Source organism: Camelus ferus, chromosome 11, assembly GCF_009834535.1.
Source record: "Camelus ferus isolate YT-003-E chromosome 11, BCGSAC_Cfer_1.0, whole genome shotgun sequence".
In the NCBI taxonomy this organism is placed as follows: Eukaryota; Metazoa; Chordata; class Mammalia; order Artiodactyla; family Camelidae; genus Camelus; species Camelus ferus.
In genome coordinates, this window is record NC_045706.1 from 42,318,856 (window position 1) to 42,333,516 (window position 14,661).

A 14,661-nucleotide genomic window follows, 5' to 3' on the forward strand; every position below is an offset into this window, starting at 1 on the left:
TACAGCGCAGACTTGGAATTGAACAGGTCTGGGAGGACTAGGATCCTGCGTGATTCACAAGCTCCCAGGAGTTGCTGCTACTGGTGGTCCTCAGAACATCTTTCCCCAAACCCTTCAGAACACCCCAGGCGTGCCCATCCTAATACTGCCCCCAACTGCAGTGGCACCATCTGGGTCTTCACTCATTTCCCCCACTAACCTGTGACCTCACGAGAGCAGGAACAATGCTTGATTCACTACTTTGACCTGGCCACCCAGCACCATGCCTGGCAAAAACGAACCAAATAGTTTTGAAGAATGAAGGAAAAGCAACCTATTTCCAATTACAAAGCCACAGTGACTGCATATTAAGACTCTGATTTCTTACTGAAAAACAATAGTCATCAAGTATCCTTTGTTGTCTCGAGTGGCATGATGATATCTAGTTGTAATTGCCGGGCCCCAAAATAACATCACCAAAAAAGAGCTGGATAGGGGCAACTTGTTTATACCTACACTTGCTGCAGAACTCTGCCAGGGTCCCATGGGGGACGATCACATCCTTGGACCAACGGGATGGGTTAATGCGAGGTCATTCTAAGGGCAAGGGGCGGTCACGCTGCCTCCGCTCCCACCTGAGGATGCTGACACCACAGTCCTCCATGGATTAGCATTTTCCATGTGCCAGGGACTCAGCTAAGCACTTTGCACCTGTCATCCCATGTCATCCTTGCCACAAACCTATGAAACAGGCACTTATTTTATAGGTAAGGAAGCCAAGACATCAGGTTATTAAACTCTAAGAGGTGAGGCCAAGATTTGGCCCAAGACAGTCTAGCTTCAGAGTCAGCACTTCTAACCACGTAGTCGACTGCCTGGAAGCACACGGGGAAAAGAAACAATTGTCAGAACCTGTGAGTGACTTGACTCCCTTGTCAGCAAACCCCATAAATGACTCAAACACATCCCAAAGAGAGAGAACTAGGGAGAAACACATCACATGCACATTAGATCCAAAAGATAGTGTCCAAAAATATAGTGTAGGGGAAAAGCAAGAATTTTCTGTTACAGCAGACGCCCACATGGCTTGCCTCTATTTGGCTTATGGTTAAATATATAACACCACCGAAAGGTTAAGTAAGAGTCAGTGAAGTAATAAGTCTCAAAGTTCCCAGATTCCTTTCACACTTCATTAGGTCTCTCACGAAACCTTGCAGTAATGATTGGGCCAAAACTGAGAAGGTGGCCATCACATGGAAGAGATCAGGATTTTGTGAAGCATGTGTGTCCAATATAAAAAGTCAAAAAGTCTAAAGGACAGAGAGAACTTTGTTTTTCAAGGGCTTAAAGAACAAACGAAGTTCAACAGTTACATTTTAACACTGTCAGAACATGAGGGCATCAAGAAAACCAGGGAAGAGAATCCACTGTCAAATTGCATAGGAGAAAAACAGGCTCTCTTTTCAACAGATTTTTTTAAATGTGAAGTAAGCAAATAAGTCGGGGCAATACTGAAATATAGCCATAGGTTCCTGAATAAAACAGTATTGTGAAAAGAAAGTTGAGCTCTGCAGGTTGGTTTTTCATCACACTTGTTTTATTATTATTTATCTTTTTGAAAGCAACATGATGGGATGGATTGTGAAGGCCCAAGATCTGGTTCTGACACTTCCTAGGTATGGTCTCAAGCTGGCCCAATTCTTCCAGGATTCAGTGTCTTCATCTGTGAAATGGGGACAACTCACTCCTGCCTCCCAGGATACTGCGAGCCTCACGCTAAATGACACATCGTCAGCATTTAGTCCCAAGTAGAAAATCCACACAAGATGCGCCCTGTTTTCTCTCCTCTTATAAGTTCTGTTTTCCTGAAAGAATCTCTTTTAAGATTTTTAGTCTTAACTCTTAAGTTTTTGTTGGTAGAAACATAAAATTGTTGAGGATTAAGGAAAACAATCTACCTACACACAGATGAAATGTGTATGTAGGAAAATGAGCATAAACTATTAGGATATCATAAGGAAAGACTATCTTATGTTAAGCTCCGTGTGTTAAAAATAGAACTATATTAAATTTCACATAGGTATGCATCCTTAAAAAAACAACTTCATTCATAATTACACCTACAGATTTTAGTCAATCTCTCGACTAACAATCATGGTAAAACATCAAGAAGTTTTAGGATCAGCAGTGTAGATTTGGGGGAAAAGAAATTCCATTTCAAGTTACGTGACTTTTATAAACCATAAAGTACTAAAAAATACGCAATATTGTTTCTATTGCAATGTCCTGTTGGCTTCTAGAATAACGGAAGATGTCACCAAATTAAAACCACTCAACATATTAAATTACAAAATTTTATTTGCTGGAGTTCAACACAGAATTCAAATGCAAAGTAAGGGAAGTCAGCTTCTATGAAGTTATAACAACATATATAATAGACAGGAAGTCAACAAAGATTACAAATAAAATTTTTAGAAGTCTTCCCACAATTTCATCTTCCAGACTTGTGGGGGTAGTAGTAGAAATTAATATCCAATTTTTACACATCATATCCAAAATGCTCGTGCTCCCTAGAGGGAAAAAAGAGAAAATATCCTTAAGTGAACACATTTTATACTCCTGATTCTTTAAACTCAATCTAATATTTGCACTGTAAAGAAATAGTGATGAAGAATTGTCTTTCAGCCAGGACTCTGTATGTATTTGTAACCAACCAATGAACTAAAATATCTTCTCCGTAAGGAGTCAAAATATTGTCACCTGCTCATTTTGGCCACTTTAATGCCATAATCACAGATTGTTCTATATGCCAAACTTGCCTTTCTTTCTTAAAAAAAAAAAAACAAAAAAACAGCCCAAGGAACTATAATTATCATTCTCTTTTCATGTTATCCATGTTTATTTTTGAAGTCTTATCTGCAAAGTCATTTACAACCATTTTTATGGCGTCAGTGAAACTGCCGTTCTTCTAACCTGTCAGTCGATATTACCAGGAAATGAGAATTTGAAGACATAGAAAAAGGTAGGTGATAAAATTTTTAACAACAAAAGATCTTTCTCATTTCCTTGATCCTTCCTCAAAATCCTCTCATGTTTTGGTCACTTAATGAGACGTTAAACATTTAATTGCCTCCACATTTCTGTGTTAATCAAACAGTTTTTTAAAAATAGCTGGAATTTTTTTAAAGTATTATGAAATTTTAAAAGATATTAATTTGTGTTCTGATTAGCACTAGAACACTGTGGGAACATTTTACTGAATGCCTGTCAGGTAGGGAGTTTAGAATCATTCTTAATCCCTTTCTTTCAGGAATGTAAGGTCAAAGAATCGAGTAATTTTCAAAGCCTTAAATATTAAAGTCCCTTATATAAAGACAACTTAAGATGAGCATCAATACCTTTAAAACGTGGCAAGATAAGGTTAAGAAAATATTTTCTGCTATTTTTACCCCAAAACTCAAAAGGCAGGTTGAGTTTTAAGAGAGAAGGAGGAGGGGAGGTAGATGAGATTTACACAAGTGTCTCCTCCCACTTTTAGCCATCTCGATTAATTTCTGAAATAATGAGCCCCTTTGCTAAGGGAGGGAGTGACATGCCCCAAATTACATAGCAATCACTGGCAAAGTAAAAACCTAGAATCTCCCCTATACTCAGCAATTCCTTGCACCCATATTTGAAAAACAAGGGGTAACAATAATACATGGGTTTGCAAAGTAATTTTCCTTCCCTCCTTATGGCCTCAGCCTCCAGCGTGTGTTTCTTCAGTCTGTGTTCCGAAGGGTACCTCCGATTTTCTCCAACAACAGTAAGAGAGAGACTGAAATAGGAAGGGAGGGCAAGACCAGAGGACTGGTGGGTACTGAAGAGTGAGCAGAAACCCGTTTCTCACCTGACTTAATCCCAGGTAGTGGCAGATAAGGCTGCTTCCTGCTTTCTCTCGTCTGCTCTTGCTAGAACAAAGTGCACTCAGCACAGGTGGTCTCTTAGCAACCTTGCCTCCTGTATCAAAGCACATTAAAAGGTTTTACTGGATGATGAGGTGGTATATGAAGTGGACGGGCAGGGAGTCTGCATGGAGAAACTCTACTCTCAAAGCCAGAAAGGACATGTCAAAGAGTGGAATTTGGAAAATGAGGCATATTAATTTCAACTTATCACTGAATTGTATAACTAAAAACTAAACCCTTAACAGAAAGGTTAAACTGAATTGTGGGATTTTCCTGGCAGGACAAGCATGTACCGTGCTTTTGAAACAACCATTCTCAGGGGGTGGGAGAATGGAAGAGATGTTGTTTAAGGCCACGTACTTGCCACTAGTGGATGCGTGAGTCCTGGAGACCTAATACACCATACAGCAGGTACAGACATAGAGGTGTGTCATCAGCATTGAACTTGCTAAGAAACTGGACTTTAATTGTTTCCAGCAGTAGAAGAAATGATAATTATGTGACCTGACAGAGGTGTTCGCTAACACTACTATGGTGATTATAGAGCAATATAAGTATATCAAATCAATATGTTGTAAGAAAAAGAAGTCAGTATGTTGTACACCTAAAGCTTACACAATGTTGTATGTCAAATACAATTCAATTAGAAATTTCCCAAAAATTATTTTAACTATATTTATTTCAGTATCTTCCATGATACAACAAACAAAATTTCTCTGTCTACATAAAAGACCATAACTCATGAGATTTTATATCTGCTATAAATTCTACATTTCAAGATTTTGTATCAGTTTTACAAATAAATTGGAAAGTAGAGGAGTGAATTTATTACAGAAGACCAGGTTGTAGAATTCAACCACAAGTGGAAGATTATTTATTCAAGAAAATGATGGTTATTACAACAATGAAATAATAGAAAGACTCTTTCAAAAATTATGTTAAAATATTTAAATGTAATTAAAACCCATGCCGGACGACCACCCATCACACTCCTGGGTATATACCTTACAGATAAGCAGGGATACCCACCCCAAGACACATATCCAAATGTTATCTGTAATATGCTCAACTTAGAAACAACCCAAATGCCTATTTGTAGATAGATAAATCCATGTAATAGAATATTAAACAATAATGAATACTAAGCTATAGCTACAAACAAAAACAGTGTTGAATTTTACAAACACAATATTGAATTTTTAAAAAGCAAGGCACAAAAGAGGACATAGCATATTTATGTAACGTAGGGAAACAGTTAAAAGTGCATGTTTTAGGGGTGCATATGTGGGTGGTGATGGTGTAGGTGGTAAATTTAACAAGCAAAGGGTTGGCTCTCATAAAACCAGGATAGTGGGAACGTTAGTGAGAGGAAGGGAAGGGATAGGCGGGGGTGGGGGCCTTCTAGCCATATTTCATTTCTTGTCCTGGGTGGTGGTTACGTTGACAATCACTTTTTAACTATTTGCTAAACTTCACATAAAAATTTTATATGCTTTTCTGTATGTATGTTATACTTCACAATTGAAATACAAAAAAAAAAAAGAAAACAGATGTCAATAATACAAATGTCAATAATAATCATAGTGATCGAGTTTGGGTGAAGGACTCTATGTAATTTTTTTTAAAACCTTACTTTTTCCATTTCTCACATTTTCATTTAAAGGGATGTTGCTTATATAACTTCAGAAAACTAAAGTAAGTAGGCTGTAACTGCTCATCCCCTTCCTTTCCCATATATTTAAAAGTAATGTATACTGATTTTATTTTTGCAAAACCGATCATTTTAACAAATACAAACTTGGGAAAATCACATCTATTAGTGATAGATTTTAATGAAAATATGTAACTTACACTTTTATCCAATAAATTATTTTTTTCATTTGAATGTTTCACTGATATATTTACTTTTCCTCGAGTTTATGTTAAATCTCTTTTGCTAAAGAACATGTTTTTGTCTCATTCAAAATGCTCATGAGAAACAGGAAGGCGGGTGGTTCCTGTGTAGTTCTTCTCTCCGATGTAAGATCTGTTTCTAGATCTAAATCACTGGAAGGACGTGAATCTGTACTATCACAAGTTTACTAACACACTCAGATTTTACCGTGGATTAAAATTATGTGTCACGGTATGTTGATTTACATTTTGCCTAATTAGTTTTTCCTTAGCTAGAAGCTTGATCATCACGTTTTTTCTTTGCAGGGGACATTCTTTTGGGGGAAAGGCTATTTAGCAACAGCAATTTTCAGGAAAAAATTGGATTCATAGTGCTTTTATTGGATACAACATGCACCAAATAAATAAATTTCAAACAAGTGAGGACATGTCTAAAATTATGCTTGAATGTATTGAGTGTAATAGCTCAGGACCATGGTTTTATATTGAAGGTAGTATTTAAAAATCAGAGCTAAAATAACACCATTTCCAATTTCTTTTTTTTTTAATTGAAGTATAGTCAGTTACAGTGTGTCAGTTTTTGGTTTTTGGTGTATAGCATAATGTCCCAGTCATGTGTGTGTGTATATATATATATATATATATACACACATATATTCATTTTCATATTCTTCTTCATTAAAGGTTATTACAAGATATTGAACATAGTTCCCTGTGCTATACAGAAGAAATTTTTTTCCCAACTTCTGATATAAGACATCCCACATTATTTGGGGCCAAATATATTTCATGTTGAAATTTTTGATGACTGTAAATAATTTCCTCTTCCATTTGAATACCTCAACCTACTTTTCTTTTCCCTGTTTCCAAAAGGCACTAAGAATCCATTTATTTTATAGAACGTTATACTGAAAATAGGATGAATAGTCTCTTATCTAGTTTTTCGAGCTTGTCTTTATTTTTCCTTTGGACTCTTGGTCGAACTCAAATTGACCTGTTTATTGAGTGGTTGACTAGTGGTATTGCACATAGTAAGTTAGACAAATGGCGAGTAACAGGAACTTTGGGTCTCAGGGAGTTGAATATCACTGTACTCTCTGTTCTTCACCCTGCCATCAGTTTGTAGTCTCTGGCCTTTCAAACCTTTACAATCTTGTTTTCATATAAAACAAGGTTTCTCAAGTCAACTCTGACTCCTGGGACAGGAGTACATTTGCTAAATGGCTTTGATCTCTGGCAAAAAATAAAACAATGAAAAACAAGAAAGTAAAAACCTCTCTATTAACATAAGACAGTAGCACTAAGACTTCACTCGTTTCTCAATCTCTCTCAGCCTCTATTATTTCCCCTTATTAGGTGTGGGTTCTTGGTCAAGACAAAGAAAAGAACAGAACATATTTTGCAAAGTCTCTTTTTCAATCAAAAGAAAAACATTTTTCACTGGATTCAAGATTATAGTCTTAAACACATGAATCACATTTCAAAAATATTTTCTTTTTTGATAAGAATTTGCTAATCCGACTCTTTGTTTCCAGCAATATCTAATGGTCAAGATAATACTGAAAGAAGTTCCCTAGAGACACATGTTGAAAAATGAGACACAATTGAAATCGGTCCGTTTTTGCTTAATAGGTCACTTCAGCAAGTATAATAATTTCCATCTATTAAGGATCTAGTATGTGCCAGGCTGTGATTACGCACTACTGGGGGATGGAGCAACTGCCCAAGGCTCCTCAGTATCCCATGCCAGAGCCTCGATGCTACTAACCCAGGACTCCAGTCCCTAGGTGCCACTCTCTTACATGGACTTATTAATGTTTTCAAATGAAAAGATCTGATTGACGATGGAAATTGATGAGGCTGAAATGAAAATGTCTACACTTCTGTATTAATGGCCACTCCTCCTCTTCGGTCCTGGTTCCCTTCTGTCTACGTCAACTGCTGGTTGAACAATGGGATGGATAGTCATGCAGTTATCCCTCTGATAACCTGAATTTGCCAGAACCTTTTTACAACAGCCAGTTTTAGCCACATCAAACCAATCTGCACTTTGTAAACGGGTCATTCACAGACCACTACTATGAGTTTACTGTCTAGCAACCAGGTTAGCTGAAAGTACAGTTTTTTAATCTATTTTTTATTAGCTTTTACTCACTGCAGCTTTATTCTTCTTTTAGTATTAGTTTGTTATCTATCTACTGATCAACTAAGGACTGACAACTTTCTTCCCTTGACCCTATTAACCTTAGCCGGACAAAGAAATAACAAGAATGCTTTTAGGACTTAGTGGTTAAGAGACGAATCTGGAATAAGACTCACTAGGATTTGACTCAGATCTGCCATTTACCATGAGACCTTGGACAAGTTACATTAACTCCGTGCCTCAGTTAGCACTTTTAAAAAATGGGAATCATAATAACAGCACCCATTCCTTAGGGTGCTGTGAGAGTTAAATGAGATAGTACTTGTGCTTAGGGAGTAAACACTTCATGAGTGATGATGACTATCATTATTAATTATGCTCTGTCATATTATCTCCTAGATGGTACACCTTGAATGAATCAGTCTCAGTTTCTCTCAAAACTGTCACACACCTACTCATCTTTTGAAACCCAACATTATCTCTTCTGTGATCCATCCTGACATCCTCAGGCAGAATTTATTGCAACATATTGCAACTCACTACATTACATTCTGGCTGTTTGCAGGCACCACCCCATAGGCAGTTGCTGTCTTCCTAGTAAGTGGAGGGGGCCTTACCCATCCTGGGTCCCAGTGCCTCATGGTATTTGATGCTAATCAGTTTTCAACAAGTATTGATTCAATAACTGCATGTCAAGTAGAAGCTTTCTCAGAAGACCACAAGTTCATTTTGTTCAACAGACAATTACAGCAAGAAAAACACATATATTAAGTCTACTTTTCCCAGGCAAATATTTCAAAAATAAAATCCCAAAGTCAGGTATTTTCCAATTTGGTCTCCATGTGGAAGAGGTCTCTTTCCCACAAAATTTATGTTCAATAAAACTATCTTTTAGAAACTTGAGAAACTATATGGGAATTCTATCTTGGTGATGTGTTTGCCTTTGTTTTTGTTTGTTTGTTTGTTTGTTTGTTTTTTCTTGTAATTAGGGAATCTAGTCAAGTTGTTGGAAGGCAACACAAATTTGGAACCGGCCTACAGAATTTTAGGATTAGACGTGTCCTATTGGCATGGCTACTGTTTCTGCAGCATATGGAGATCTGTCCCTTAAGATTCCAGAAATAGGTGATGGTGTGGTAGGACAGGAGATATAAACTCCTCAAATTTGAGTCATTCAGAGGTTAACTGAAAACTTCGGCCATATTCAATAGTAAGTGGATTTTGTGTGTTCTGGAAATTTCTACAATTTGAGTTCAAGTTGCATTTCCTGAACTAATTAAGACTCCATTAGATTCTGCCCAAAGCTGAGAAAGGGACATCTGAGAAATTAACTCATCAGTGTGTGAGCCTGGTATGAGAGAAAGCTTGAATGAGAATTAATAAAAGGCATACGGCTTTACAAGGAGTAAGATATGATTTCAAGGAGATTTTTCTCTCTTCAGCTTAGAAAAACAACTGGAGTGAAAGATCTGAAATATTATGGAAATGTTGGTGCTGGAAAAGATATCTCAGATTTCATAAACTTCTCATTTGACAAACGAGACCCAGAGAAGTACAGCGAGCTGTCTGAGGTCACACAGTTACTTTTCTTCAGAGCTACTGGCATAATTGCCTCTGCACGTTTTTGACACATTTATGATAAACTGGATTCCATGTTTGACTAGACTTGGCTATTCAAAGATATTCTACCTTTATCGCCTCCCAAACGCTTGGATTCAGGCCAAGGTAAGACCAGAGAGTCCAGAATAAAATAAGTCACCAGTGAAAACTGGAAAACTTGACAGGTCAAACTCATAAGGCATGAAACTTAACAAAGTGGACTTGGCCTGAAAACAAACCACGTGCTTTGTCGTAGATGGTGGGTCAGCAGGATGGAGCCAGGAGACAGTGTAGGTTTGGGAGCCAGATGGAACTGGTTTGAGATCCTGGTTCTGGTTTGAGATCCTTGGGTCTGATTCTGGTAAGAGCACTACAGCCTGGGACCAGGCATTTCACCTCACCTGCTACCTTATCTGGAGACAGAGATGATATCCATCTTGCAGGGGATTGAAAGGATTTTATTCATAAGTACAGTTAAGAAAGACCTACACACGCTTTGATTCTCATCTCATAAAACCTTATGAGGTGAGTTACCAATACTCCTATTTCCTTCATTGCTGGGATTAAAGACCAGACTTTAGTGAGCTATTTGAGGTCACATACCAGGGATGACCAGGGATTTGAATGGAAATGGGATTGGCTCCAAGGCCTTCACCACCACAAGGTCTCAGGACTGGTAACAAGGTGAGCCCAGAGCCACACGTGCCACCTGGCATTGGATAAAACAGTCGTCAGTACGATGGGGCAGTGAAATCAGAAGGCTATCCACTTCCCTGTCACCCAACCGCAGTAAAGAGGGGAGAGCGAGGGACTCAGATGGACGAGAGGATACAAGTGGACTTGAGAGGTGAGAAGCCCGGGAAAGCTGAAGCAGATACACAGACACGTCTTTACCTGGCAACACTCATGAGGGACCACCTGATCCCTCAGGGGAATGGGGGTGGGGGACCCTACACCTGTGTGGAATCACTTCTTCTCTTCAACTGTACTTCTCACGCTGTCTTTCCATGTCAACATCTGTCCAGTTTGGACCCTCTCAAGCATCTACGACCACACCTCGAATGTTCTGAATAAATATTCTGGCCCTAAAATGAACTATTTTTCTCCATATGAACAAACATTTCCTCTTAATCATCCACTACCAAGATTCTTGAAGGCTGAGATCTGCTACCCCAATCCTGCCCCAAATGGGAGGCTGCATATCCTCTAAGAAGACATTACTCAGTTCCAAGCACTTAACATGAATAAATATTCTGGAACCAAAATAATCAAGATGTTTTCCACCTCCTCCCTGCCAAATTCTCAAGCCTTACCAAGAATCACAGCTGTAACACACTCTTACAAGGTCAAATGGATTGCCCAGAGCCCCTTGCAATTTGGGGTTGGGAGGACCAGCCCTGCAAGGCTTCCTCAGGAAACCCCAACAGGGCAGGACACTCAATGCCTGTCTCCCACGGTGTGACCAGGTAGTAGAGGGGCCGAGTCCAGGTGCTTATTTGTTGGGTTTAGGGTTTTTATTTGCAGAACTCACATGTCCAAACAAGTGTCATCCCAGGTTTGGGGCTTGTCAGGTGGAGGAGAGTGGACAATCTCTGGACCTGTTTGACTTCTTAAAAGCATTTGGCAAAAACCATTACACACGCTCCTCTGCATAAATTCACTGGTGGTGGTTTCTTATCCATTATTTGGAATTGTTTTCTAAGAATGTACAGCTTTCCAAAGGAAAGTCTGACCAATAATGCCCATTTTCAGGCACTGAATAAGTTTTGGGCATGATGGCCCTGTGGAATACCTGTTGCACCCTGTCTGACCATCCCACGTGCTGTAGGACAAGCGCATTCTGCCTTGCATCAGAGTTACTCATGAAATGACTTCTTTCTCCTACTATAGTTAGAGTTTACTGACCCCTTGCTAACCCGGCACTGTGTCTTCACACAGAATTCAAGAAGCATTCGCAGAATGAAAACTTGCAACAGCAAACAAAAATCTCATCTTATCTCCTGAGTTTACAGGGTAACAATTTGGGAAGCAGGAATTCGCTGAGGCAACCCTCCTTTCTGTCTCATCCAGACACGGAATTGAAGCTAGCAAGGGGGATATCAGACCTCTGGAGCCACAGAAGCACGTAACCAAAAGAGGACTTTTAGCATGCTGATTATAGTAGAGCAGGTAAGTTTATTAAAACAGTAGCTTATGCTTTGAAATTGCTTTGAAAGTTCCCCCATCTTAGCTGCAGCCTGATGCCCTGAACTGCTAACCACGCCCCACCCTCCAAGGCCTCCACCCTCAGCACTCCCGTGGCTTACACCATCCTGAGGAAAAGTTATTAAAAGCAGTAAAAGCCAAGTATTGTCTCTACAATTTAGACTAAAGGTTCCCATCGAAGACCACGTTGGAAGGACCTGCTGTAGAGCACAGGGAACTAGATTCAATTTCTTGCAATGAGCTGTAATGGAAAAGAATTTGAAAAAATATATATGTATGTAAATTTAAAAAGGACCACATTGGAGGCTCTAGGGTTAAGTTTGAAACAGAGGATTAAGAAGATTCAGGAAAAATTCAAATGAGGAATGTCATAAATAATGTTACCATACTTGGCCACTTCTATACACTATGAGTAAAACCCACCACTCTGTCCAACAGGTTATAATTCTCATCTCACAAACAAGGGAACTGAGGCTCAGAGAGGTTGAGTACTTGATTATAGTCACACAGCTTGTTAGTGGTCAAGGCAGGGCTCAGTACCAAGCTGGCATCTGCCTCCTTCCAGTTCCTTGTGATGCCTCCCTTACATGTTTTATTTAGAAGCCTGCTACACACGTTCAAAAGGATTGAACCTGTGTAACCAAAGCAGAAAACGGTATTAGCCCGTTGTCCTGAAGAGGGGCTGGAGTGTCAAGTTTCAGAGGACTGAGTTTTTCTAGGATCCAGTGTTCCCCTTTTCCAGACAAAACACAGTGACCTACTTTTCAGGACTCTCAGAAGCAACCATTGTTTTAAAAGGCTGCAAAGACAAGCCTTGGCTCAAAAACTGAGAAAGCAGTGCACCCTTGGCACATGACAGGTACCTGCTCTGAACCAAACTGCAAACATGTTAAAATGAGAAAGCCCAGGCCTCCAGTCCAACATGCCCCGGCAGGCACTCTCCACGCTTCTCTGTGAAATCACTGAAACCCTCTGCCTGGAGAGGGACCACGGAGAGGTGGAAACCTAGCACAGCCACAAGGCTTGGTCAAGCAACTCAGATGTTACTAATCCCTTTCTTCTCCTTCTGCCTTCATTTAGCCACCGGGAAATGGAAGGAATAGAACTGTAAGTCACTGATCTATCTTATCAGCCTTAGAACAACTAGAGAGAGGCTGAAACGCAGAGGGGAGGTTGGCTGAGTCCTTCAGCTTTCCATACTCTCCCTCTCCTGGAAGCAAGCAAGACTCACACTAAACTCTCCTCCTATGTCAACATTTTAAAATGCCACTTTCGTTTGTTTGTTTGTTTGTTTTTTCTTAAAAGCAAAACTTACTGTTCAGGGGTTCAACACGCGAAGTCCAAAGTCAAGGAAATGATCTCTCTTTTGTGAAAAACACCATGTGCTCCTGCGTGGCTTAGGACGCTTACTGGGCTGTTATTAATAACGGGCGCAGAGCTTCCCGAAGAAACGTGAGCCAGTGGGTCACGGGAGGAGGCGAGGGGAGGGGAACTGACAGACGCAGGTGGGATACATCATGACAAAAATATACTTACGCCCACACGGGAGCTCACATGACCCCAGGAGGAGGGGAACGGCCCCTCCTCCATCTATAGACCCTTATGTCAAAGGTTCTAAGAGTTTCACAACCAGCTAACAAAAATATCTTTACTGTTTTACTCTCTTGAAAACCATCATGACGCATTTAACGTTATGCTACCCTTTGTTCTTCTGAGCAATTCTTTTCCATGGATATTTGAATATCTTCTTAAATGTGTTATGTTTTTGCCTTGCTTGCTTTGACTTCCCCCCATTTTTAGACTATATAAACAAATGACTTTCAAATGCATATTATCAATTTGTTGAGGTTTGTTTACCTGTGAGCCTATCCGTCCCTCTCCCTTAAAGATCCTAAAACAATTCCTGGAAAAGCGGGCGTGGTGGTGGAGGGGAGACAGGGCGTGGTTGGGGGTTGGGGAAGGGGGCGGGTCTCGGAACGGTATCATACGTAAAAGGGAAACTGTAGAAGTCAAGTTCGAAGAATGAAAGTGTAGTCATGACCTGGCTACTCGTTTGGAGTGACTCTCCCCTTGTGAAAAACTGTATTTCCAAAAAGTCCAAGTTTAAGCCTCCCCTGCCTCGACAACTGACATCAAATTGTTCAGAACCAGGAACAACGCGCCTAAAGACCTAAATCACATTAAACAGTGGCTCTGTGTCTGTCCGAAGTGTTAAGAGAAAACTGAGGATCACACAAAAGTTATTGGAATATATAAAGAGACAAAATTGAAGGGCACAAATACTGGTCAAATGGTCTCATTCTTAAGGATCCAGCTGCCTGTCACTCTGGCCCAGGCCTGGTAACTATTCTTTTCTCAAATTAAACTTTTTTTTTTTTTAACTAAATGCTGGGGGTGGGGAGGTCAGAACATCTCACCACAAACCTCACACAGCGAGTGTTGTTCCGTTGAGGCCACTGTTAAAAAGAGAAAGCAACACGCCAGTTATCAGTTTAACAGATGAGCGAGGGGGAGCAGAGCAGGTACAGGACCTTAATTTTCAAAAAATGTTTCACGCTGGTCAGTCTTTAAAATTTGAGTATCCATTGAATATATGTATCTTCATAGAACATATTCATGTACTACTGTAATTATATACATCACAAAATAGAAATTTTTAAAAGATGAAATTTTAAAATAGACATTCTAATATACTCTCTTACACTCTCAATGGGTCATCCGACTTCCCAGTCAAGACTAAATAAGGACAAAAAAAATCCCTCCTCCCCCACCAAGAAGGTGGAACTGGAATGAAGATCCGGAAAGATGACCCCAAACCCCTCCCTGCCCATGAATATTCTGCCCATTCGTCTTTACACCCGTATATCCAGCTTGCCACAGAAACTCAGGGCAGCC

The 14,661-nt window shown here is 39.7% G+C and overlaps 1 protein-coding gene across 1 annotated transcript; it reads right to left on the reverse strand.

The window, feature by feature from the left end:
• Positions 1-2,319: 2,319 nt before the first annotated feature.
• MRLN (myoregulin) lies at positions 2,320-13,237 on the reverse strand. The gene is made up of 3 exons (XM_014557331.2): positions 13,082-13,237; positions 3,869-3,978; positions 2,320-2,549 (listed from the first exon to the last, which is right to left on the reverse strand). The coding sequence occupies exon 3, from the start codon at positions 2,527-2,529 to the stop codon at positions 2,389-2,391; it is 141 nt and encodes a 46-aa protein (XP_014412817.1). The 5' UTR covers positions 2,530-2,549; positions 3,869-3,978; positions 13,082-13,237; the 3' UTR covers positions 2,320-2,388.
• Positions 13,238-14,661: the final 1,424 nt, after the last annotated feature.

Excerpts from the sequence above, each read along its gene's own strand:
- MRLN (XM_014557331.2), bottom strand. The coding sequence starts at position 2,529 with ATGATGTGTAAAAATTGGATATTAATTTCTACTACTACCCCCACAAGT.